At 43.8% G+C, this 26,073-nt stretch overlaps 1 protein-coding gene across 1 annotated transcript; it reads left to right on the top strand.

The window, feature by feature from the left end:
• Positions 1-16,298: 16,298 nt before the first annotated feature.
• On the top strand, positions 16,299-24,369 carry LOC119159812 (RNA polymerase II subunit A C-terminal domain phosphatase SSU72-like). Its single transcript, XM_075888318.1, has 2 exons — positions 16,299-16,475; positions 24,171-24,369. The coding sequence occupies exons 1-2, from the start codon at positions 16,399-16,401 to the stop codon at positions 24,367-24,369; spliced, it is 276 nt and encodes a 91-aa protein (XP_075744433.1). The 5' UTR covers positions 16,299-16,398.
• The last annotated feature ends 1,704 nt before the right edge of the window (positions 24,370-26,073 follow it).

Here is a 26,073-nt window from a genome sequence, read left to right as displayed (position 1 = left end):
TGCTGCATATCACTACCTGTACCCGAGGAGAAGTGGCGCGCATGTCATCAATGCCTTTCGCCAGTGTGGTTGCTAGTCCTGCTGTATCTTCCTTTAAGACTTCGTTTAAACCGCCTCAAATTATCACGAGGTTTCGTCTATCAGCTGTAGTTTTGAGTTTTGCGCTCGCTTGCCTCATGACTGCTTCCAGCTTGCGTCCTGGGAACGCCCCTACTGCAACCCTCTTGTCACCTCTTACCCTATTTTTGATGGCTTTTGTGCATCGATTTAAATTCGAGTCCCCGGCGATTATCACATGCTGTGACTTTTCAGCTGGAGCGTCCTGCACCTGGGGGTTACTTGCACCTGTGAGGCTGGCTGCTTTGTCCCCTCCCAGCCCCACCACTACTTCGCTGAAGCTGGGACTTGCGACAATTTAACCGGCCGAACTTGCTTTTTTCCGAACCTGCTTACTCTTTCTTCTCTGCGGTTCTGGTTGCCGATTCCCTGCTGTTCTCTCCGTAGGCCGCTCCTCTGTTGACGTTGGCTAGTGCTTTCTCGGCAGACTTCGACCTTTCTCCCATTGCCCTCGTTTTCTCTTGCTATGTCGCCAACGCTGTCTCGAGCTCGGTGATTCTCATCAGCAGTTCACTCTGGGCAACCATCATTTTCTTCATTTTTTCCTCGACCTCGCATTGCCTACTCTTCACGTCAGCCTCTTCTCCATCCGCTTCTACACTTGGGTCTACTACCAAACACATCCCAAATCCTGAACACTTTACACTCTTTTTAACAATTTCTTTCTGACACCAATTGTCCCCATGGCTTGTCTCACTCGATAATTACACAACTCGAGCCTTGCCCTATGAAAAACAGAAAGAATAAGCTCTACTACAAAAATTTGTGTGTTCAATGTACGTGCACATCCCCCACGGGGTGGCAAAAGGAAAAAACAACAAAAACAAAAGATTCAAACACACACACGCAAACTAATGAATACCTGGTGACTGACCACCGAAAAAGCCGTACAATAAAGTAAGTGCTACAAAAATTTTAACTGCTGCCTTATTATCATAAAGCCAAGCTGAAAACATACAAATCCACTTATCTGCGCAGTCGACCGGGAGCGCTCAAAAAGCACGTCCATCCACCGTGACAGCCCGAACCAAACTCGGATGGATGGATGTATGTGGCTGTACCCTTTAGATCGGGCGGCGGCTAACGCCCCATAGCCGTGACACTTAGTGAACTAACCACTAGATTTATCTTTTTTTCATTTAAATAGTAAAGTTGGAAGGGTACTTTCAGTGAATGGCTTAATTTTCACTCGTGCCTTGACTTTCGCCACCAATCAGATAACCTCCTTCTAGTTAAGTCTACCCGCTTTAAAGTCTGTTTTGCCCTCCCTGTCCCTAAACCCCAGTGCTTTGAAAAACTCTGCGTCATCATCCTGAACTATAGGGTGAAGTTTTTTTTCAGAACTTTATCAAGTGTTCGGCACTTTCTTCTTCCTCTCCACACGCACTGCATACTGTGTCTACCCCTTCGTATTTGGCCCGATATGTCTTGGTTCGCAATACTCCCGTCTTGGCCTCAAACAGCAGAGAACTACCCCTAGTATTATCATAGATCCTTTCTTTGGCAATTTCCTGCTTAAAAGTTCGATAGATCTCTAGTGCGGACTTCTTATTCATGCCGATTCTCCACATGCCAGTCTCTGTTTCCTTCACTTTCTTCTTAAACAATAGTTCTTTTTGGTTTGGCCACCTGCTGTTTTCTAAGTATTAACCAGTCAATTTCCTGGTTCGCTTCCCCCGTTTTCTATCGACATTCTTCATGTACAAGTAGCTGAAAACCTTCCTAGTCTAACGCTCCTCCCCCATTTCTCTCAATCGCTTCTCAAACTTTATCTTGCTGCTAGCTTCCCTGCCTTCAAATGATGTCCATCCCATATCACCTTGTACTCCATGATTTGGTGTATTCTCTTGAGCTCCTAAAGCAAGCGTACCTATTCCACATTGCTTAATTTCTAGTCTTGCTTGAACTTCTGACCTCATGCACAAGACCGCATTGCCAAACGTCAGCCCAGGAACCATAACCCCTTTCCATATTTTATTTTTTTATTTATTTATACAATACTGCAGGCCTAGGGCGGCCCAAGCAGGAGTGGTTTGTTTGTATATCAATGATGAAAACCAGATTTAAACAAAAAAAAAGAAACACAAAATGAGAGCAAGAAGAAATAAGCAATGAACAATCGAAGAAAACACCAGAGAACAGGAGAGGACTAATCAGTGCATATTTCAGACATATGGCACATAAGAAGGTAAAAACAAAAAAAAACGAAGCAAGGCAGCAATGATCATAACAGTAGCGTAGCACAGATTTTACACAACTAGATATGGGAAACCAATCACAGGATAAAGGCACCGTTACAAATTTATTCTGCGAGCTGGTTAAACAACTGAAGAACATTATTTGATAAGAAGATTTCAGATGGTAAGGCATTCCAATCACTTATGGTGCGCGGGAAAAAGGAATGTTTGAATTTGTTTGTGCGTGCAAAAATCGAGTCAAATTTAAAAGGGTGAAAGTTCCTGGTGGGTCTATGGGGCAAAAGGTTTAGATAAGGAGCGGGGTCGAGTGCAAGTTTACGGTTCCAAAGCTGATAAAGAAATTTTAGTCTTGTTATTTTACGGCGGCTCTGTAAAGTCATGATGTTGTTTGTTTGCATTAAAGAGGTAGGCGAGTCATGTCGGCGGTAACGATTATATATGAACCGTACAGCCAGCCTCTGAATTTGTTCAAGTTTGTTAATGTCTTTTTTAGTGAACGGGTCCCAAACGATACACGCGTATTCAAGACGAGGCCTGATTAGCGTGTTATATGCAAGAAGTTTAACATGGGAGAGGGATTTTTTTAGTTTGTGACGTAAGACGCCGAGCTTACGCCGAGTTTATGCACAGATTTTGTCGATATGCATTGACCAGGTTAGATTATTTGTAAATGTTAAGCCGAGATATTCAAAGCTATTGGTTTGAGAAATTTCGACTCCCTTTACAGAGTAATTGAACATAAGAGGACATTTTTATTAGTTATGCGCATGTACACCGTTTTAGTTTGGTTAAGCTTCATTCCCCAAATGTCGCACCAATTAGATATTAAATTCAGGCTGTCGTTGAGGGTAATTTGGTCATTAGTTGATTCAACAGCTCTGTACAGAAGACAGTCGTCCGTAAATAAACGAATAACAACGCTTTCGTGCACACAAGAGGTTATGTTGTTTATATATACCAGAAATAATAAAGGCCCCAGGACACTTCCTTGAGGCACTCCGGAGTTAACTGATCCAAGATCTGAAACGTGACCACCGACATCAACAAATTGTTTTCTATGTTCAAGGTATGAGGCAATCCACTTTATTAGAAGATGCGGGACATTAACTGTATTAAGTTTATAGAGAAGACCTGAATGCAAAATCCTGTCGAATGCTTTGCTTAGATCTAGGAATACTGCGTCATCTTGGCCAGACTTGTCGAGAACTGAAGAAAAGGTATGCACAATAGAAACAAGTTGAGTGGTAGTAGATAGGCCCTTACGGAAACCATGCTGGAAGGGTGTTAAAATATTGCGGGAATTTAAAAAGTCGACCAGATAGTTGGAAATAATATGCTCCATGAGTTTGCTGCATGAATTGAGAAGCGAAATAGGGCGATAGTTAGTAACGATGGCTCGATCGCCAGTTTTAAAAACAGGAACTGTACGTGCAATACGCCACTTGGCGGGGACAACACCTTCAGAAAAGGAAAGACGGAATATAACAACTAGAAATTTAGCTATGGATTCGGCATACCGATAGAGAAACATTTTTGGAATCTTATCAGGGCCTACAGAGGATTTCAATTTAAGATTAAGTAACATTGCAACTATGCCTTCATAACTGATAAAGTCAGAGTTCAGTCCGGTTGCATTACGTATCTCTCCAATATCATTACAAGGCACTGAATCAGAATAAACGAATTGAAAGAAACATTTATATTCATTCGCAATCAGCTGTTTATCGGTTATAGTTTGATTTCCTATTATTATGCTATTAATGTCGTCACGCCCTCTCGCATTTAGGTGACGCCAGAATTTTGAAGGATTAGTTTTAATTAAATTAGGCAAGGTGGGGGAATAGAAAAATTGCTTACTCGCACGAATTTTATCCACTAGTGTTTGGCGCAGGGTTCTGGATAACGAATTGTTTACCTTACGTTTTTTCAACTTTTTGATCTTGCGTACTAAATGAATGATATCGCGATTGATCCACGGGTTTGCGCGGCGCACCTTCTTCGTTTTCACGGGAATAAAGTTATCGATGCAGAAATGGCAAATTGTTTGGAACTTGTCCCATAGTAAGTTAACATCGTTATCGGCGAAGTTGTCGAGTTCAAAGTCTAAATAATCAAGAACACTTTCGTCGTTAGACCTACTGAAGTCTTTTACAGTTGTTGGAATCATGCCCTAATCGTCCACCCAATTGACACGTAAAAATTACAATTTTATGATCAGACAAACCGTCTACCACTGCAACATCTGTTTCAGACAGGGTGGCACTGTTAAACACAAGGTCAAGAATTGAAGAATTTCCTTGTACTCGCGTAGGAATGTTTATGGCTTGGTTAAGATTGCATGCAAGCATAATGTCGAAAACCAAGTGGTCATCGGAAGAGGGGAAAGATAAAGAGGACCAGATAATATTGGGAAGGTTGAAACCTCCGGCAATAATAATGCTACTTTTAGAGAATCTGATTATATGATCATATAGTTTAGTCAAGAAGGAGGAATCAGCACAAGGCGCCCAGTAAACCGCAATTAAAATAAATGACTTGCCATTACAGCTTATACGCAGGCATAAACTTTCATGGCCGTCAATCTGATCTAACGGATCAGCACTTACGTTACACCTAAGAACAACAGCAACGCCTCCGCCGTGCGAAGGCCTGTCCCGCCTATGAATGTGGTGGGAAGGGGGAACAGTATCAGAGTCGGGTATTCCATCATGAAGCCAAGTATCCGATATTACGGTCACGTCAGGATCATGGGTTAGCAGGACAGATTCGAGTTCACTAGCTTTATTTACAATGCTTCTTGCATTGAAGTTCAAAAGACAAAAATTATTCGGGGGGATGGCAGTAGATTGTCATGTACTGATTTCGGGGCGAACAGTGGAATAAATTTTGACACGCGCGTTTTTCACATCATTCCAAATGTACACGTCATTGTCAATGTGAAGCTTATCGTTGAGAAGCTACACGTTTTTGCCGCTGTCTTTATCTGGTTTGGCACTTTCCCGCAGCAACTTCCTTTTTCGGAGCGTTTGCCGAGAGTAGTCGTTTTCTATGAATATCTTGGTGCCTTTCAATTTCTTTGCGTTTTTGAGGATATTCATTTTTTTGTTAAAGTCTTGCAAGTACAAAATTACGGGACGACTTACACCCTCTGGACGATTTACACCTTTTTTTTCCAAGTCTGTGAATTCTGCCAGTTGAGGTACATTTCACACCCAACTTTTTATCAAATACTTCGCTGATTACTCGAGTATGAAGATCAGCGTCGGATTCATTCTCTACTTCAGATATGCCAAACACCACAAGGTTTGAACGCCGACTGCGATCTTCAAGATCAACAAGCTTTTCAGAGTGTTGGGTAACAGATGAACGTAGAAGCGTTAGCGTGTCATCCAAGGCAACATTGTTTGAGGGTATAGACTTCATGCTCTGAAGGGACTTGGCTATTTCGGCGACTTGAGAGTTAAGTGCGGCTGTAGCTTCGTTAGATGCAAGAAAGTGTGCATTCGATTCAGATATCGAGTTAAAGATTTTTTCCTGTCCTTCTAGAATGAGCTTTAAAGTATCAGCATACGGGCCAGGGTTAGTCTCAATATCTCCGCAGAGCAAGAGTTTACAAACCAGAAGGCAGTCATACACCATAGTCATACATGTCCGTGGGCACGGCAGGATAACAAGGAACCTGTTGTTAGATCGTACCGAGCAGTAGGAACTACCAACCTGGGCAATAAACGGGACGGGCTTGGTGAGCATAGTTGATTTCACATCGCCATGCCCACTGAAGTAGAAGCGTTGGAGACCATGCTTTATAGCTGCTGTCGTTGGTGACGTAGTCGACCGAAGCGTCACGTAGTTTTCACACGGTTGATAGGCCAGGTGATCAAAAGTTGCTTAGATTCGGGGGGAGGATGAAGCAGGCATGCGCGAAGCGGGTAGCCAGAAGAAGGCGGAGCCAGGGAACGGAGGCGATGGGGGCTGTCCAGCGGAGCCAGACAACACGCCACCGATCAGCAGCACCTGGGCAATAAACGGGACGGGCTTGGTGAGCATAGTTTATTTCACATCGCCATGCCCACTGAAGTAGAAGCGTTGGAGACCATGCTTTATAGCTGCTGTCGTTGGTGACGTAGTCGACCGAAGCGTCACGTAGTTTTCACACGGTTGATAGGCCAGGTGATCAAAAGTTGCTTCGATTCGGGGGGAGGATGAAGCAGGCATGCGCGAAGCGGGTAGCCAGAAGAAGGCTGAGCCAGGGAACGGAGGCGATGGGGGCTGTCCAGCGGAGCCAGACAACACGCCACCGATCAGCAGCACCTGGGCAATAAACGGGACGGGCTTGGTGAGCATAGTTTATTTCACATCGCCATGCCCACTGAAGTAGAAGCGTTGGAGACCATGCTTTATAGCTGCTGTCGTTGGTGACGTAGTCGACCGAAGCGTCACGTAGTTTTCACACGGTTGATAGGCCAGGTGATCAAAAGTTGCTTCGATTCGGGGGGAGGATGAAGCAGGCATGTGCGAAGCGGGTAGCCAGAAGAAGGCTGAGCCAGGGAACGGAGGCGATGGGGGCTGTCCAGCGGAGCCAGACAACACGCCACCGATCAGCAGCACCTGGGCAATAAACGGGACGGGCTTGGTGAGCATAGTTTATTTCACATCGCCATGCCCACTGAAGTAGAAGCGTTGGAGACCATGCTTTATAGCTGCTGTCGTTGGTGACGTAGTCGACCGAAGCGTCACGTAGTTTTCACACGGTTGATAGGCCAGGTGATCAAAAGTTGCTTCGATTCGGGGGGAGGATGAAGCAGGCATGCGCGAAGCGGGTAGCCAGAAGAAGGCTGAGCCAGGGAACGGAGGCGATGGGGGCTGTCCAGCGGAGCCAGACAACACGCCACCGATCAGCAGCACCTGGGCAATAAACGGGACGGGCTTGGTGAGCATAGTTTATTTCACATCGCCATGCCCACTGAAGTAGAAGCGTTGGAGATCATGCTTTATAGCTGCTGTCGTTGGTGACGTAGTCGACCGAAGCGTCACGTAGTTTTCACACGGTTGATAGGCCAGGTGATCAAAAGTTGCTTCGATTCGGGGGGAGGATGAAGCAGGCATGTGCGAAGCGGGTAGCCAGAAGAAGGCTGAGCCAGGGAACGGAGGCGATGGGGGCTGTCCAGCGGAGCCAGACAACACGCCACCGATCAGCAGCACCTGGGCAATAAACGGGACGGGCTTGGTGAGCATAGTTGATTTCAAATCGCCATGCCCACTGTCACAATTCCTCTCACAACATCATATTCCTCTCACAGCATCATACCTATTGTAATTCCACAGTGCCCTATTTTTTATCACTGCTGCATTCCAGCTACCTTTAGTCGTAACGTATATTTCGTGTTCCCTTAGGTACTCGGTCCCATTGCTTATCCATACGCCCAGATATTTGTATTTATCTGTTATCTCTAGCGTGACTTCCTGTATTCTAAGCTCACTACCTTTGTTATCCATAAAAATTATGACTGCTGATTTTTCCTTACTGAAACTAAAATCTAACCTATCTCCTTCATTACCGCAGATGTCCATCAATCTCTGCAAATCTTTCTTGTTGTCGGCCATTAGCACTATATCATCTGCGTACATTAATGCTGGTAGTGCCTGATCAATGAGTTTTCCTTGTTTGACTAAAGAAAGGTTGAAGCCAAGTCCACTTTCCTCTAATTTGGCCTCTAATCCTTCTAGGTACATCATGAATAACAAGGGTGACAGTGGACACCCCTGCCTAAGTCCCCGTTTCACCTCTGTGGGCTTGGATACCTGTTTTTCCCACTTTATAACTGCCTTGTTACTTTTATAGATTTCCTTTAAAAAATTGGTGACTCCATCTTCTACACCCAGTGTATCTAGTGTTCCCCACAAGTCCTCTTGAACCACGCTATGGTACGCTTCCTTGATATCCAAAAATGCTAGCCACAAGGGCCTGAGTTTCTTTTCTGCTATTTCGATGCACTGCGTCAGTGAGAACAGATTGTCTTCCAACCTCCTGTGTTTCCGAAACCAATTCTGCAGTTTCCCCAGCACCCCCTCATCCTCTATCCATGCCTGCACTCTTTCCTTTACAATCTGCATCGCCAGCCTGTAGACCACTGATGTCACTGTTATACGACGGTAGTTGTTTATGTCAGCTTTGTCCCCCTTTCCTTTATAGATCATGCTCATCCTGCTAAGTTTCCATCCATCGGGAACTTCAACATCGATTGTTATTTTGCTCACTGCCTCTCTCAAAGCCTACTTAGACTTCGGACCTAATGTCTTTATCTGCATAATTGTAATGCCGTCTGGGCCTATCGATGTGCTACTAGGAACCCTTTTCTCAGCCCTTTCCCACTCCCGTTGTGAAAATGGAGCCATTGCGCCACTTGATTCATCCTTGTCTATTGTGGTGCATAGAGCACTTTTTGTTGAACTTTTTCTGTCACCCTTGTTCTTATATATTCAATAGCTTCGTCCCCTTCTAGCCTAGCACCTTGAGTTGTAGTTATAAACCTCTGCTCTAGATTTCTTTCATTTCTTAGAGAGTTTAGATAGTTCCAAAATTTCGCAGCTGCCTTTCTGTCCTTTTTATGTACTTCTGCCAGCCACTGAGCACCCTTTCTTCTTATCTTTTCATTGCTTAGGAGTGATTCTTCTCTTCTACAGCTTAGAAAGCTTTCCCATTTTCTTTCAACATAACCTGTTGGTTCACCCCATTACTTAGCATGTCCGTGTTCCCTAGAGGCTTCCTGACGTTTTGCTATGGCTCTCTTAACTTCCTCATCCCACCAACACTTGGGCTTGTGTCTTCTTTTCGGGGGTGACTTGTCACGTGTTTTAGCAAGCTCTAGCCCAAACAGTCTAATTATTTATTAATTTATTTAGAAATACTGTCAACCCTCTATTGAGGGTCATTACAGAAAAGGTACGACACACTGTACAAAGAAATTGGAGATATAACTATACATCTCCCAATGATAAACCAGGTATACATATATACAAATTTGTGAAAGCTCTTCATTTCAAATGCAAAACACACACCCTGATTCACAATGCAACAAATAACAATCGCAATAATATTTACAATAAATTACATAAATGTAAATCAAGTAAATGCACAAATTCATTAACATCACCGACATTGACTATGTTACTCGATAACCCATTCCAATCTTCATTGACATCGGGGAAAAAAGTATGACGGTACGCCTTCGTTCGTGTAAAATAAGGGTGCAGTACTCGTGTATGGTTTGCCCTCTCGCTTCGTTTCTCAGGTTGTTCTATGTAGTAATTTCTGTTAATTTCAAACTCGCCTTCTAACAATTGAAACAGAAATTTTAATCCAATTTTGCGTCTGTGCTTGTGGAGCGTCTCCAGATCACATTGTTGTAGCGTTTCTGTGACTGAGTCATTCTGCTTATATCTCGAGCATATAAAGCGAGCTGCCAGCTGTTGTATGCGTTCAAGCTTATTTACAAGCAATTTTGTGTATTTGATTTGAGATTTGTGTATGCCCACACATTTGTATTATCCACGGTGATTACTTTCTCAATTTGTTTAGTAGCAATTTCTATTTGCCTTTCTGAATGAAAATTTTCCTGTAGCTGCTCATCTTGTTTCCTTTCCACTTTCGCTGCTCTTCCAAAACTTAGCTTGATACGTTTGTGATCACTACCCAGACTTTTGGAGCCACCTTCATCTATGTGCATTCCCCTGAGCTTATACATCCTATGTGACATCAGTGCGTAATCTATCGTTGACTGCAGCCTTCCTACCTCCCATGTTATTTGCCCTTCACACTTCTTGGTACTGTTGCGAATGATCTAATCAGGCCTTTCACACAAATCCATGATCATTTTGCCTGTTTATTCAGTATACCCATCTATATCTTCTATGTGTGCATTAATATCTCCTAGTGTAATTATCTCGCACAGGCAAAATGATCATGTATATGTGTGAAAGGCTTGATTTGATTATTCGCAACAGTACCAAGAAGTGTGAAGGGCAAATAACATGGCAGGTAGGAAGGCTGCAGTCGACGATAGATTATGCACTGATGTCACATAGGATGTATGATAAGCTCAGGGGAATGCACATAGATGAAGGTGGTTCCAGAAGTCTGGGTAGTGATCACAAACGTCTCAAGCTAAATTTTGAGAGAGCAGTGAAAGTGGGAAGGAGACAAGATGAGCAACTACAGGAAAATTTTTATCCAGCAAGGCAAATTGAAATAGTCAATAAACAAATTGAGAAAGTAATCACGGAGGATAATAAAACAGTGTGGGCATACACGAATCTAATTAGACTGTTTGAGCTAGAGCTTGCTAAGACGCGTGACAAGTCACCCCGGAAAAGAAGACACAAACCCAAAAGTTGGTGGGATGAGGAAGTTAAGAGAGCCATAGCAAAACGCCAGGAAGCTTCTAGGGAACACAGACATGCTAAGCAGTGGGGTGAATCGACAAATGATGTAGAAAGAAAATGGGAAACTTTTCTAAGCTGTAGAAGGGATACATCCCTTCTGATCCATGAAAACATCAGAAGAAAGGGAGCTCACTGGCTGACAGAAGTACATAAGAAAGATAGAAAGGCAGCTGCGAAATTTCGGAACCATGTAAACTCCCTAAGAAATGAGACGAGCCTTGAGCAGAGGTTTATAACTACAGCCCAAGGTGCTAGGCTAGAAGGGGACGAAGCTATTGAATATATAAGAACAAGGGTGACAGAAAAATTTCAACAAAGAAGAGCTTTATGCACCACAATAGACAAGGATGAAGCAAGTGGCGCAATGGCTCCATTTTCACAACGAGAGTGGGAAAGGGCTGAGAAAAGGGTTTCTAGTAGCACATCAACAGGCCCAGATGGCATTCCAATTATGCTTATAAAGACATTAGGTCCGAAGTCTAAGCAGGCTTTCAGAGAGGCAGTGAGCAAACTAATAATGGATGGTGAAGTTCCCGATGGATGGAAACTTAGCAGGATGAGCATGATCTATAAAGGAGAGGGGGACAAAGCTGACATAAACAACTACCGTCCTATAACGGTGACATCAGTGGTCTACAGGCTGGCGATGCAGATTATAAAAGAAAGACTGCAGGCGTGGATAGAGGATGAGGGGGTGCTGGGGGAACTGCAGAATAGGTTTCGGAAACACAGGAGGTTGGAAGACAATCTGTTCTCACTGACGCAGTGCATAAACCTGGTTTTCTGCAGAACACCAATGTCTAGATGGCGATGGTCTACAAGTCCTTCAATTAGCAGAAGTTGCCTCTTACAATGTGCTTTACTTTTCCAAGTGTGTCAGGCGTATAGTCTTCTATGCAGCCCCGTAGCATAGGTTTAATTGAAGGACTCATTGAAGAAGCGATCCAGACAAGTTTTCTTTTTGTACCAGCACCAAATAGCACATCGGCACTACTGCCACGTGCTCCACATAGCACAAGTCAGTTAATAGACAAACGCCATGATGAAAAATAGCAATGGGCAAAGTGCATGGTTTAACCCAACACCCTCAAGACTGGAGGGTTTCGTTACACCAGCCGTACAAACAACAGCATAGAGGCTTTCACTTGCCGTCTTCGCGCTCGCGATGATCAAGAGTTGCAATTTGGAACATCTGTGCACCGGGCCCCAGTGCATAAACCGGGTTTTCAGCAAAAATATGTCGCTTCTTTCAATCAAAATATGCCGGAGGGAAAATTCCTGGTGATCGAATGCTTGGTAGTCTGTTGGAAATCCTGTCACTGCGTTGATATGGCTTATCGTACACCATTCTATAGAAGCAGCAGCGGGGCTTAACACTAATGAACCATGGAAAAGCGCAGACAGAGAACAAGTACTCCCACGTGCGAACTTAGTTTAAAAAATATTGGAGCGATTTCATTTTTTTTAGTATTTTTGGACTATCATTTCCAGAAGTCATGCGCGGCGACTAAATATTTGTAGTACTTTAACTCAAATAAATGCGAGTAACAACCGCCTCATACCTCGGCTATATAATGAAAATATACTAGAATTACAAGACTTTCAAAAAAGCTATCGCATACACTGCACGCCTTTTTATAGTAGATGCACGTTAGGTACGTCACTGCGACCACTACCAATTCCCTCTCGGAGTGAAACTATGTGTGCTTATGTGCGTGTGTCTGTAGAAGATGCTAAGATCGGCCTCCCTGGCTGGGCACTGCTTGGACGTGGGGGACGATTGCAGCTAAGCCTACCCTGATTTGTTCCGGATCAACGCTCTCGAGGTGCGCCAAAAGCGGCGACAACGCGAAAGTCATACTTCGAATTCTTTAGGGCTGTTGGCTCCCCTCGTCAAAAAACTCTTTGGACACGCCGTACTGACCGGTGGCCTAGGAAGAGCTGTTTGAAATTGAGCCTGCTTGATTTGTTCGACGCGCCAAGAGACGCGCTGAACAATTTGCGGAGAGCTTGGGATCCGTCGTCAGGTATGTTTCCCACACACTGTGGTGCTTGAAAGTCTTCCATTCTCACAAGCCCTAGCCTGCCTAGCGCTGCAGACCCTATTCCGCACATGCGATGCAGTGTTATTGCACTGTGATGTCTTGTGCGTATTGTTGCACTGTGACCTACGTTATGTTTCTCTCTCGCCGTATGACAAACTGAACGTGCACCTTCTCTCTTTCCTGGGTTGAAAAGAAGGCAGTGTTTGACTTTCTCTCTCTTTCTCCCTCTCTCGTTTTTTTTTTCAAATCCTTATTTGCTGCTCCCTGCGCTCCCTGCTGGGCGGCAGAAATTAGGCACCTTCTTATAACCACTATTCTACCCCCCCCCCCACACACATTTGGCGTATGGAGATGAAGACGACAATTTGTTCGTACTGCCCTGAACTGAATTGACATGCAGTCTGTCAGTTTGCAGATCTGCAAGGCGGCTTTCCTGTAAGGTTTGTTTTTCAACCAAAAACTCTCGTTGACAGACTGCTTCTATTTCTCATTTTGAGCACGCGAGTACAACAAAATGTCACCTCGCCAAATTCCAGCGAAGGCACGCGAGCACAACACGATCTCAAAAAAAGGAATTGCAAAAACGAAATGAGCGAGAAAAGCAACCTGTGAACGTAGGTTCTTGCTTGAAAAACTAACCTTACAGAAAAGCTGCCTGGCAGATTATTGTAAACTGTCCACTGTTTTCTCCTGCAGGTAATTTTAGGAAGACCGGGGCGTAAAGCGTGAGCACCGAGACGCTCTGAACCATCCCTGAGAAGCTCCCATCACGCTTCCATGATGCTACCATCAACGTATAGCTACCTTTAGCGTGTAAATAGTGTATAGAAACGTTCCTCTTATCAGCCCCGGCTACTCTGCTCGACTTCTACCCGATACTTGGCTAGCTCCTTCGAATGCATCACGAGCAAGCAAAAGGGCACGGAGTTGTACAGGTGAATATGTGCGACATCACATCGCTTTTATTACGTGACATATTCGTTCTTCGCTGCATTCGGACGCTCGTGTCCGCAGATAAGGTTCCAGTTTTATAGCGACGACACACCGTTGATTGCAGTCACGTCATTGAATATCAATTAAACAGAGGTTGCATTATTTATTTGCGAATTGCTTCAACATAAAGTATAATGAAGTAATTTATTACTTAGCCACCAGAGGAGCTTTCTAACTTGACTAACTTTTTTATCTAAACCTGAATATAAAGTTAAGATTTATTTGGTTAATTCTGAGCATTGCCTTCGCAACAGAAGTACATCACCACTGTCCAGAACAATTATTATTTATCTTTCACAGCGCCAGTAGGTCCGTTCAAGCTACGTGATGAAAACATGTTTGCTGGACTACGTCATATATGACATGTCGCTCAAGTGTCTGTCTCCGCATTATTGACGAATCCAGCCGTCTTTTGTAAACTTTTTGCTGGCAAGTTTTTTAAATTTTATTTTGTTCTTTTTAAAACTGGTGGCCTCAGACAAGCTTATTACGCCTCTGCTCACCACTTATATAGCGTTGCTACACGTGGCGCCTGGGCCGACGGGGGAGAGCGGCGTTCTTTGTTCGTCAAACAAGTCACCGAAGGGCTGCCAGCCTGCTGTCCACCGTGTTTTGTCCATCTTAGCCGGAAGTGAGGTGGCATTCCGGCACCATAAGACGTTCGACGTGACGACCACAGTGGTTTCTTGGTGTCACAGGTGCAGTGTGGTGGCCACGCCCCAATCAAAGACGTTGACTTGAGCGAGTGTGAGCGGCACCGTCAGAAATGGTGTGTGTCCCTCGTGATTCAACAGCGCATTATGACCCATTCCCTGATTTAGTCAAAACGCACACTTTATAATGAGCCACCCAGCTCATTCGCAAGAGATCTCTCGCCCTGTCTGTACAGAATGTAATAAAACCTATGTTAAGTTTGCCATCCTACTCCTGAGTGCACATGCGTTTTCTTTTCTGTCTCTCTACACCCCATTTCTTGCCCTATTTCTCCACCCCCAGTGCTGGGCAGCAAACCAGATGCCAAGATCTGGTTAATCCCCCAGCCTTCCTTTCTCTCTCTTGCCATCTTACTGCCTTGGCATCTTCATCCCGGATATCTGATGCCTGAATTAAAAGGCATCAAATATTTTCTGCAGCATGTTGAGACGCTGTATATAAGTGGTCATCCTCGAAAATTATCAACTTTAACACCACGGACAGGTGATGATATACCCTGAGTAGGTTCGAGCATGTATTATGCCTCGACGCTTCTAATCTCCATTAAACTTCTCCCTTTCGATTTCATCCTTCGGGGCTTTGTGTAGTTCTTCACCTAACGCGCTGCATTCCTGCTGCACTGCAACCATTTCATTTCTTCTGTGTATACGCCCTGTTTCGAGCCCGATCATAGGCTGCCATCTTGGACTGGTAATGATGCCGTTTTGCATCCATATGAATATTCGAATAGTGCTACGGTGAACTCGCATGCATCAACACACTGGGCCAGTACATTCAACGTCGTATGCCCATAATCATTGCTAATTACGACATAGAAAACCAGCAAAAATTGTTTTTAAGCCTAAGATGGCAGCGTCTATGCTTTACTGTAACTGTTACATTTATTTTTTGTCAATTTGTCCAATATGTCATTTCATGCAGCGGCCGCCGAACTTGTGCCGCTGTTCATAGGGGTACTCTCGGTCTCTAAAGCTGGATGAAGATAACTGAGAAGCCTGTTTTTTACTGGCTACATAAATGTGAAACGAAGCTATAAATCAAGATGAAAAAGAAAAAGACAAATCTGTGAAAATTCGGTACTGGTGCATAAATGGCGCGCCGATTGCGCCGAAGAAAAACGTCGGCGGCGGCGGCGGCGGCGCGCGGATCAGTTCGCGTCGGCGGCGGCGGCGCGGCGAAAACTCTCGGCGGCGGCGCGCCGACCAGTCGGCGCACACCTCTAAGTATACTACATGTCTTCCCCCCTCCCACCCACCGCTAAATGTGATTACCGCTTACCTTTGTGATTTCATGGGATAAAGTGTTTTTAAATCTTTTGAATTTGTACTGTGACATTTTTTAACCTTCAGCATGGTGATTTTAGTGTGTATTTTCAAACGAATGCATTAATATATTATAAAAGTAAACGGAACTTGTAAATCGTTTTCCAAAACTCAAACACATATTAGTCTTCAAAAACTGCTTTCCATAAAAATCTAAGGAAATCTGAAAAAAATTTCACTCCAGAGAGGGAAAAAGTGGCTCCACAAGCTAGCAGCACTGCGTGGTGGTGGTCATCATCACCCTCACACGCGTTGAGCATGCGCGAGTAGTTGATTTCTGTCTGATTTCTGTTGATTCGATCGTGGCTCCATGAGAAGTAATGAGAGGCTCTATAAGTTCTATGCTCTGTGGCTTTAGCAGAAAACACCTACCACTTCAGTCGCTTTTGTAGTTTAGTTCACACACCTCTCACCAAACCAGTGTTGCATTCCCTCTGGTAGCAGCCACCTGTACCAGATGACAGCAATGACGGGGCTTTTTCATCCCTACTGACATTCTTCGAGAGCCGTGCGGGCATGGTGCCGATCGCTGCTGTTGCTGCCTCCTGTTAAAAAGAAAGCGTCAGCATGCCCGGATCACTTCGCCTGGCTGTGGTGTGTTCTAGCAACCAGAACCGAAGCATGGAAGCTCACGCGTTCCTGAGGTGTGTAGTTGGCGCTGTGTCCGTCAGCCACTCCGTTCGGGGCTGGCGTCGAGAAACAAAGAAAATGCGTGAGAATGGAAGGCATTCGGCTCGTACAGGGCGCGGAACCGGCTTATCCGTGACACAGGCCGGAAACAGTGGTGAAGCGTAAGCGCTTCGCACGAGCCTAAGAAACGCCGCCAGAAACTGCGGTTGGTCTCTAACAACCCATTTACAGGGCACCATGAAAAGCATATCGACTTTTGAGCCTTAAGCCATGTTAATAAGCACATGAAATGTGATCAAGAGAAGCTCCTCGTCTCTGCTGTAACCACGGCGGAATCTGGGCCAGGCCGGAAAACGCTTTCATCAATGTACCACGCCGTAAATGCTGTGCGTGAGCCCCGAAAACCGTACGCAGCCAGTGTCTTCAGCAGCAGTTCTTTAAATGGAGTGACTAGTACGAGGTCTTGAATTGTGTGCGTGGGCGATTCCATCCAGGCTCGAACGAGTAGACTTTCATGGTGGTTTGGCAGGAGCCACTTTAAAGCTATGGTCAATGTAGAGTGGCAGAGGCGTTTCTATTGCAGCAACCAGGGTGGTGTAAAAATAGTTAGCAACACACATAGTTGATACTCTTTGATGACTTTTTGTGAGCCTACAAGTTTAGAAGATTGAGGATTGCAGACTGAAAAAGCCTGCACTTGTTCGTATGCTTAATAAGGAGCATTAATGATGCAGGTTTGCAAAATTATTGCACAGTAGAACCGAACAATACTGCCGAAGTTTTACATTGCTATTGTATGGTTATTCCATGTTCATGATCAAATCCTATCTGTCAGGACATCTTGGCATGTGCAGGTATGATTGAGAGACAATTGAAAACTAGTAAGTTTGGGTGGCCCTCATTATGCCAGTCCATCTTTTGTGGCTACTTCAGGCCCTGTTCAACATGAGCCTATTCCTTCTGTGCTTGTCAATTTATTAATGGCATCACACGCCTAGCCAACCTTGGCCCTGCTGGGAAACAAAAAAACAGTGGCAACTAATTTGGTGTAGACCAGCTTATTCTGATAAACCTGTACTTGCATATGCACACGACTTGTGATGCATCAGCAGTGCTTTTTCTTATGCTAGATACAGCATTCCTTTTGCCTTTTTTTCATATGCATATTTCTTTAGTGGTCAATAAATTCTAGTGCTTTAGTGTCGCAAAGGGTCAGGAGGGTCTTCAGCACCAGTAGAATCTGTAGCTTCCAACGTTAGTTGCTGTACCTTGGCGGAAGTTTCCTCAGTTTCTGCAGAGGTTGCTGGTAGAAGAAAATCCTTGAGTTCTTGCTAATTACAATTATGAAGGGAAACATCTTAAAAGGTCTCTGGGATGCTTTCTTCATATGCATTCTGCTGCACTGGAGTTCGTGTGGTGTGGAATAATGAGATGGGCACAAAAAGAAATATCGAAATTGGTATACGGTAACAGAAATTAACCTTCAAATTTCGAAACCCTGGCAGATGATGAGAAGAAACGTTCTCTTTCGTATTTTGCGCTCCCACTGACGTCAAAAGCCATTTAAAATCACTGCGCTTCTCGTACAGAGGCTTACTGGACCACTGTTCCCATGGTGGTCATTGTGCAGCACTCCTATCGTCCTTTTTCAATTGTTTTCATATTTTAAAACAAGTTCTTTTCTAACTTAGAATGCATTTATAAGTTTTAGAGCACAGCAGTGTTTCCACTCCGTAATTGAAGTGATTCCGGAATCATTCCACATTTTGGCGACCCTGAAATGGAATGGGGACAATGCTTGCAGGAATGAAATGGGACTAGAATTGAGAACATTTTGCCTGGAATGGAATGAAAACGAAATGTGTTTTCGCGCAAATAGGGCACGTTTTCGTTCACGTGGAGTTTTTTGAACTTCAGACATTAATATATGAGAGCCTTGAGTTTAACAATATAGCAGCATTTCTAAATCGCTTGGCTAATTACAAGCACGGTACATCTAGAAGTAACGCACATACTACAATTTTGTCGTTTTATTGACTGTGTTATTCCTAAATTTGTCTCCATTCTTTGCGGAACTGCGGACGAGCAGAACTAAGGAAGCAGCATCCCCCCTCCATTTACACCTTGCGATTTTTTTTTTTACTCTGCAGTGGCCCACCCGCCTTACTGTCTCCCCACCCTTCACTTTGCGCTATGTCGACATCGGCGGCTCGGACGCATATTCCAAACAACCCTTCTCTAAGTTGTGATGAGTAATAACGGCTGGCCTGATTATTTCGTTCACTGCAAGCTTTCGTATACTACCTTGCGCGCCTTCTCACCTCGTACTCCCCCCCCCCTGCAATACTGTTTTCACTTAAGTATGAAAACTTAGGCTAGTTGGTAGGACATAACTGAATGTAGGAACAGCGCAACCTAGAAGTAGTTACTGCGTAACTACGGAAGTGAAAAAACAAGGACGGAAAAGAGCACTGACTTTCAACTAGGTACTGTTTTCACTGTCTAGGCACATGGGTGCCTTCGCCCGAAACTGTCGGCAAAGGTCTAGGCTAGCGCATCACACAGTCGTACAAGAGTAACTGTACGCGCTCCCCCTCCGTACGGACAAAGAGAATAAACTTTTAAAAGCATTGGTTCGGGAAACTGCTCGAAGCAGGAAAGCCCACGTGGCCACGGCGGTGCCTCCCTGAGTCCTGAAGCGACGATTTACGCTGAAGAAAACCCACAGTTGTTCTATTCTAGGGTGGAGGCAGCGCCGGGGGGAAAGCCACCACCGCGCCTGTTAGCGGCTACAAAAGGTGGCTACCATAATGCATGACCACATAGGCTTTTGCGTCCAATGGTCCACGCGCGAGCAGCTCATGTTTGTGAAGCACAACACAGAGATAGATGGCAAGTGTTCTAGCTCAATTTTTTAAAACCAATTGTTGAAAAAGCCATTATTGACAATTCTGGCTTTAAAAACTAAACGGTGAAGCGCCCATTCAGCTCATAATATCACGTGGCGAAGTTTCTATGAATAAAACCAAAAGAGCGCCTCTTTTTGCACCTTGTGTGGCTTGTGACCTTCATTGCAGCATTTAAAAATCACGAAAATGCTTAAGTACTTTGTGACGTAAGCCTGGTGATCAAACAACTAGTGACCAATTGCCGAACATGATCAGAAAACAAGGCGTTCGAGAGAAGGCGCCCAGGAGATGAGGCATTTTTTAATATTGAGCTGAGAGCTGGTCGTCCTGCACTCCCACTGCTCTGGGGTGGGATCATATCAATATTATCATTATTTGTATCTTTTTTTTGCAATCTCGCTCAGTGCCTACAACTCAGCATATATCCGCGTTTGCATGGCCAAACGAAGAACACATTGCGGAAGAATGTATTTTGCTACACCCTTAATACTTTAATACCACACTCTAATTAGTAATGTAGGCCTGAGTACATGTTCTATTGAAGTTGAAGGTCAGAATGCATTTTTTAGGTCCACCTTCAATTAGCCAAAGTGAAGGGTTGGCGTGGTCTAAAAGTCGGAACAATCTGCCAATTTGTAAAAAAGAAACCAAGGCATGAGGTATTGCACAAATGCATTATGCCAACAGATACTAAAGGGAGAAATTATTTCTGGAAATTCGTTCACATTGATACCCCACACAAAAGTACCGAATGCTCTATGAACTGCCTGATCTTTATCTCACGAGCAGTTTAGCACCTGACACAAGTAAATAACCTCTGAGACAAAAAAGCACAGACTACTGGGCGAGTTGGTAATTCATCTTAACTGAGTTGCGCGAAAAAATTGAAGCGCAAAAGAAAGGCACCTGGTCCAACGTGACAACAAAGACATTGCATAGCTGTGTACAGGCGAACACTGAAAGATCTCCCCTCCCCATCTATGCTTGCGAGGCGCTCTTGACAAGCAAGAGTGCTGACGAGCAGTGCTGCTCAGTGTTTCATATTTGATGCAAAGGCAGAAAGTGACCAAGCGGTGGTGCACTGTTCTTACTAATACCAGCAGATATAGAGGGTTTCGTACCCTATTAATGAAAGTTTTTAGTAAATCTTAGTTTTCCCCATATTCACGACCGCTTCATACGTGGGACAACACAGCTTAGTCTTTTGAACACTACTTTTGTCAGCAAATGTATATTCTATGTCATCATTTTGGCATTACCACATTTAAGCTTAAACATTATTAAAACAGCCCATTTATTCAAACTTGCTTACCATGCAGATACTATATGTACCGAGAGAACTTCTCCTATGAGAATTACATGAGTATGATGGTATTACTGCCCAAGATAATATACCAAGCTACTATCCCTCAATCTTAGTTACAAGTTTTTCGTACTTTTGCAGTTTTAATGAATCTTGAGACACCAGCTTTATGGGAGTGTTCGTTATTAGCTCTAAAACTATCAAGACGTATTTCTAACATTGAGTAATTACGTTCTCCTAGGGGAAATCTCCTAGGGAAAATCGGTGAAGTTTTTTCGTTGCGAGGAATTAAAAGGAATAAAATTCTGGCAAGTCCTCGTTTTTCGGAATGGAATGAAGGTGCCATTCTTCAACACTGGTGAATAGTAGTGTGGTCTTATCGGGAGTACCACTTCTTTCAGCAAACCAATAAAAACCTATCTTGCCACTCCCATGTGGTGAAGTATCACTTCCGGTCACAAAAATAGTGTGTCGCTTTAGTCTGAAGACAGTGTACTTTCTCCATTGAAATAAAATTATTTGCCACTTGGCAATGATATCGGTATATCCTTTAGCTTGAGCAAAAACAATGAAAACAGCTCACCTAATTTGTGTCTCTGGGCCTCTTTAAGCTTCTTCTCTTGTATGTTGGCTTCTTTGCAGTATTGTTCGAATCTTTCCTTGTACAAAGCAAATTCTTCATTCCTGCCCCTCAGGAAGGCATTGAATTCCCACATCTTGGTCATGCTATGCTCTGACTTGCCTCAGTCCTTTGCAGTAACCGCCCCTTCCCATCGCAGACTCAATTTAGCATCTTCGCCGCCAGGTGTTGTAGCTGGGGAACAAAAAAGCAGCTGCGACTTGTTTGGTGGCAAGCAGTTTAATTGGATAACCCAACATCTTGCTTAGAAATATTATATACATGCAACTTGGGATGCATCAGCAGTGACGTGACTGTGCTTTTTCCTTTTATTAGATATAACAGTTCCTATCTCTTAGTATGTTGCATTTATTAACATTTGATTTGGTTGAGTAGAAAGAACAGCTGTCAAGATGAGGTTGCTGTATACATTGACCTAGTTGTTGGTAAAATGCAAGTGTTAAGGCTAATAATGTAAGGGAAGGACAACAGTGGTTTGAGGAAGGGGTCTTAAACCGCTGTTGGTTGCTGGGCATACTTGCATACTGAATTCTGTTAGATCTGAATCATTTCAAGAAATTGGCAGAAATGTTTAGCATGTTCAGTTTTCATAGAAATAGACAGCAAAAAGTGGAATTGAAGGCTTTTTAGAAGTCGGGGGAAACTGTCAATAATAGAGCAAGGGTCACATGCTCAAAATAGTTTGTTAATAAAGAGTTAAGTTTTACATGACTATTGCTTGCTGAAACCGTGCTGACCTTTGTCAATGTATTTAAATTTGTTTGAGAAATATAATTGGAATTTATTGCGAAGCGAAGATGTTATAGAGATAATTTGATGTAGCAGAATCCCCTTGCTTAGGGATGGCAGTCTAGATATAGCAGTGATTTGATCCATCCCAAGTAGTAGATTTTCACTATCACCGAAGTAGAGTTGATACAACCATCACCTATTTATGCAAATATGGGGCAGCATTTGGACGTTATGCTCTCGTTAAGTAGTAACAGCAAGCTGGCTTTTTTTTTCTTTAACTTTTTTTTCCTGGAAGAAGTTTGTCGAACCCATGTGCACGATTTCTGCTCTTGTCCTTTCCCCTTTTTTGTGGCTCATATTTGCTCTGTGGGCCATCCTGCATGGGCTTATTGGCAGCATGTGTACTTTGCTTTGATGCTTAATCCATGCTCATGTTTGGAAGGAGCTAAGAATAAGCATTTCGCAGGATGCTAGAGCTGGCATGGGCTCAGTTATACTTGGCAATGGCCCCAATTTTAAGCTATAGACCTTATGCAAAATTGCTGCCACTTGTCGGCCGTCGTGCGCATGCCATCATGTTAGAGGCTCGAGCGTGATGGAGTACGCACAGTCCGCGTGTGCTTACATATACCTAAGGCGTATCGACGTGAGGCGTGTATTGACTGAAAATCGCAATGCCAATGTACTGCTGCTTTCCTTGCAATGCACAAAGAGGAACTCTGAAGGCTGAACGAAGAAAGAGGAGCTGTAAAATTTGCCCTGATTTTTTTTTTTAATTTGATGATCTTTCCAGCATGTGCTTCAGCTACTGCTTCCGAAACAAGTGTTTGCGTTCTTTCTATGGAAGACGCGTAATAGCATTTGTACTCTTGTTTTCTCAAATTTCTGCCTGCTAAAGCTAGACAGTTTTTGCAAAGTTTTCACTAGCAGCCGTTTAAAGAGTCCGACAAGAAGCAAAGTTCTGCATCGGCAAACGTGACGAGCCACTGGTTTTCACATCGAGGTACATTAAGTCTCCATTGACTGACACCGACACATTTTGTAGACACACCATTTGGAAGTTGTGCAGCAAGGAGTGTCAGTCCGCAAGGCTCTTGGTGAGATGTACACTGTTGCAATGATGAAGTTGTACATTGTTTTAAAGGCACAAGCATTACCACAACTCAACTGGGGCAGCGACTTGAGTTTGTATTCTAAAGTGATAGTGGCAGTGCACATTTCGATGGGAACTGAATTCACAGGCAAGACAGGGCCAGCAACTTCCCCAATAGTCCTGGAGTTGAGTACACTGTTGCGATGATGAAGTTGTACATTGTTTTAATGGCACAAGCATTACCACAACTCATCTGGGGCAGCGACTTGAGTTTGTATTCTAAAGTGATAGTGGCAGTGCACATTTTGATGTGAACTGAATTCACAGGCAAGACAAGGCCAGCAACTTCCCCAATAGACCGGGAGTTGAGGCAAGCAATTTTTTCTATTGCTTCAAAGTTAAAGTGGAGACAGACATTTTGGAATGCCCCTACCGTATGTGCTTCAGTGAACACACCCATTTATTGATCAAACCATTGAACACATCAATGTTTAGGGAAAGTATTATGGCTTGTCCAAGTAATGTAAATGCTTTGTTCAAGACTGTTTGCGCAGGTGAGGCGGACAGCATGAGTGGTGTGGCCTATCTATTTAAAGCAGTGCGCTGAAGAGCGAGTGGTCGCTGATTCGAACCACGGTGAGTATATATATATATATATATATATATATATATATATATATATATATATATATATATATATATATATATATATATATATATATATATATATATATATATATATATATATATATATATTCTGGACATGACAGCAATGGCAAAAATCAGCTGAGAGTGTCCATATAATTGCTGTCGCAATAAAATAAAAGGGGATCCGTATCGATTTTTTGCGTCACTAGCTCATTTTTCTCCCTCCTCAAAGGAAAAGAATAGCTAGCTGTTTTTATCATTAGACTTTTGGGAACATGCTGCGTATGCGCCAATGTTGTACATGAAGGTGTTGCATGTATTCACATGTATTCAACACGTGCTTCGAGAAGGAGAGCACAACTTTGACCAATGTTGTCTGCGCAGCAAGAAGGGCTTCAAGGTGCGGTCATTCGGTTCAGGGGCCCAGGTCAAACTGCCTGGATCTGCACCAGACAAGCCCAACGTGTACGACTTTGGTGTCACCTACGAGCAGATGTACCAGGACCTCATGGAGAAGGACAAAGCCCTGTATCCTTGTTTATTCAGTAACACTTCTTGCTTTAGTCCAGTGAGAATTTTCTAGGTGTCATTTAATACCCCTGTCACATGTACAGCTGTGCGCCCCTTGCCGTTTGTGTCACCACCGAAGTCCCAAGAGAGACCATGCCGCCGCCACTCAATAATTGTGCCGTGCCACCGTTTTTCTTATTTTAGCCCGAGTGGATAGCCTGAGGGACATGATATACATCACTTTCTTTTCTGCAGCTTTAGTATTTTTTGGAACAGCATTGGCGGTGTCTTGACTGTTCTTCCGTGTCCCGATGTATACATAAATCGAGCATGCTATTCTCTTTCAGCGTCTCTCATTATCCTGATGCACTTTGTGACAATACAACAGCAATTCACATGAGGTGACTAGGGCACATACTTTCTAATGTCCCACATACATACCTGCCAACTCTTCCGAATTTCACATAAAATGTACGAATTTCGACAGCGCTTACGATTTTACGAATCTTGCATGAAATTTTACGAACAATATTTCGTTTCCGATAAAAAAATCAAATTAGTAAAGTAGCGGGGCCTCCACGATTGGCTACGGCAAAAAAACAATATGTATTGGTGTTATCGTCATCACATACATGCAAATTAAGTCTCCGGATTTTGACCGTTTCTTCCATTCGTACGGTTGCCATAAAAATATCCCTGAAATCGAAATTTGTGTGTGAGATCTGGCGGCATCGACAAAATGCAGGTCAGTCCATTCCAGGCTTTTCGCAAGCCCACCACATTTTATCATAATCGAATTTGAAAGGCGTTCATCTAAACTTACCCAGTTACAGTATAGTCTCACTGATGCGAAACCGCAGCATATACGAATAAGAGAAATTCTCTATCCAAATTCATGTGTCCATTGAACCAAAATTTGAATGTTTCGAACACTTTTTCTAATCGCAGCATGCATATATGAACTTGAGTACCGAAACTGTCGAACAAAGGCCGAATGAGAGCAACCTCCTCGAAGCTTCGAAAGTATGCGTGCGACCTGCGCTGTGGACAATCTCTGTAGACAATACCACAGCAGTTGGGACCGTAGAAAGCATAAAACAATTTGAGGATTGAAAACAGGGTTTGTGGATTGAAAACAAAAATACCGTTTGCCGCAACCGCTACGCACAAAACCGTGGTCACAGCGATGCGATAGCAATGTACGAGCTTCGGGGGCATGTGGCTGACGCAGCGGTAGGATTAAAGGCGGCAAAGACGTAAAAAAAGGCTAGAAGCGTTTTGGGGTTCCTGTCCAAAGAATCTAGTGGCGAGTAAAGCCAAAGCTTCGACCCGCGCTTTCGCAGCGGCCAGCCACGCTGTCCCGTTCTTTCATGTGTGAAGACATACGCAAGTTGCTTTGATAGAAATTGATTTTCTTGCAAACAGTTGTTTTGATGACATGAAATTTTGGGAGCATTTGCGGCTCCCCCTTAGAGACTCTCACCTTAGAAGGAAACCCTTTCCTTGTGTGTTCGGCCACTCCAACCATTCATTATGAGACCACAATGCCGGTGTGTGCGCTTGCGTTTGGCAAACCCTCCCCCCTCTGGGTTTTGCATTGTTCTTTTTTTTTCTTGGTGCCAAAAATAGGGAAAAATAATTCACCACGTCGATTTGACTTATGATGACAAAACATGAGTATGCTTGTGGCTAAAGGCAAATCCATCGCAACTGCAAAAAAAAAAAGGTCAGTAACCCCCTCTCCCCTCTACCTTGCTCCGGTGTTTTACGAATTCCT

The sequence above is a fragment of the Rhipicephalus microplus genome, chromosome 3, assembly GCF_043290135.1.
Source record: "Rhipicephalus microplus isolate Deutch F79 chromosome 3, USDA_Rmic, whole genome shotgun sequence".
In the NCBI taxonomy this organism is placed as follows: domain Eukaryota; kingdom Metazoa; phylum Arthropoda; class Arachnida; order Ixodida; family Ixodidae; genus Rhipicephalus; species Rhipicephalus microplus.
Note: the sequence above shows the minus strand (reverse complement) of the source record. Positions and strands in the feature narration are given on the sequence as shown.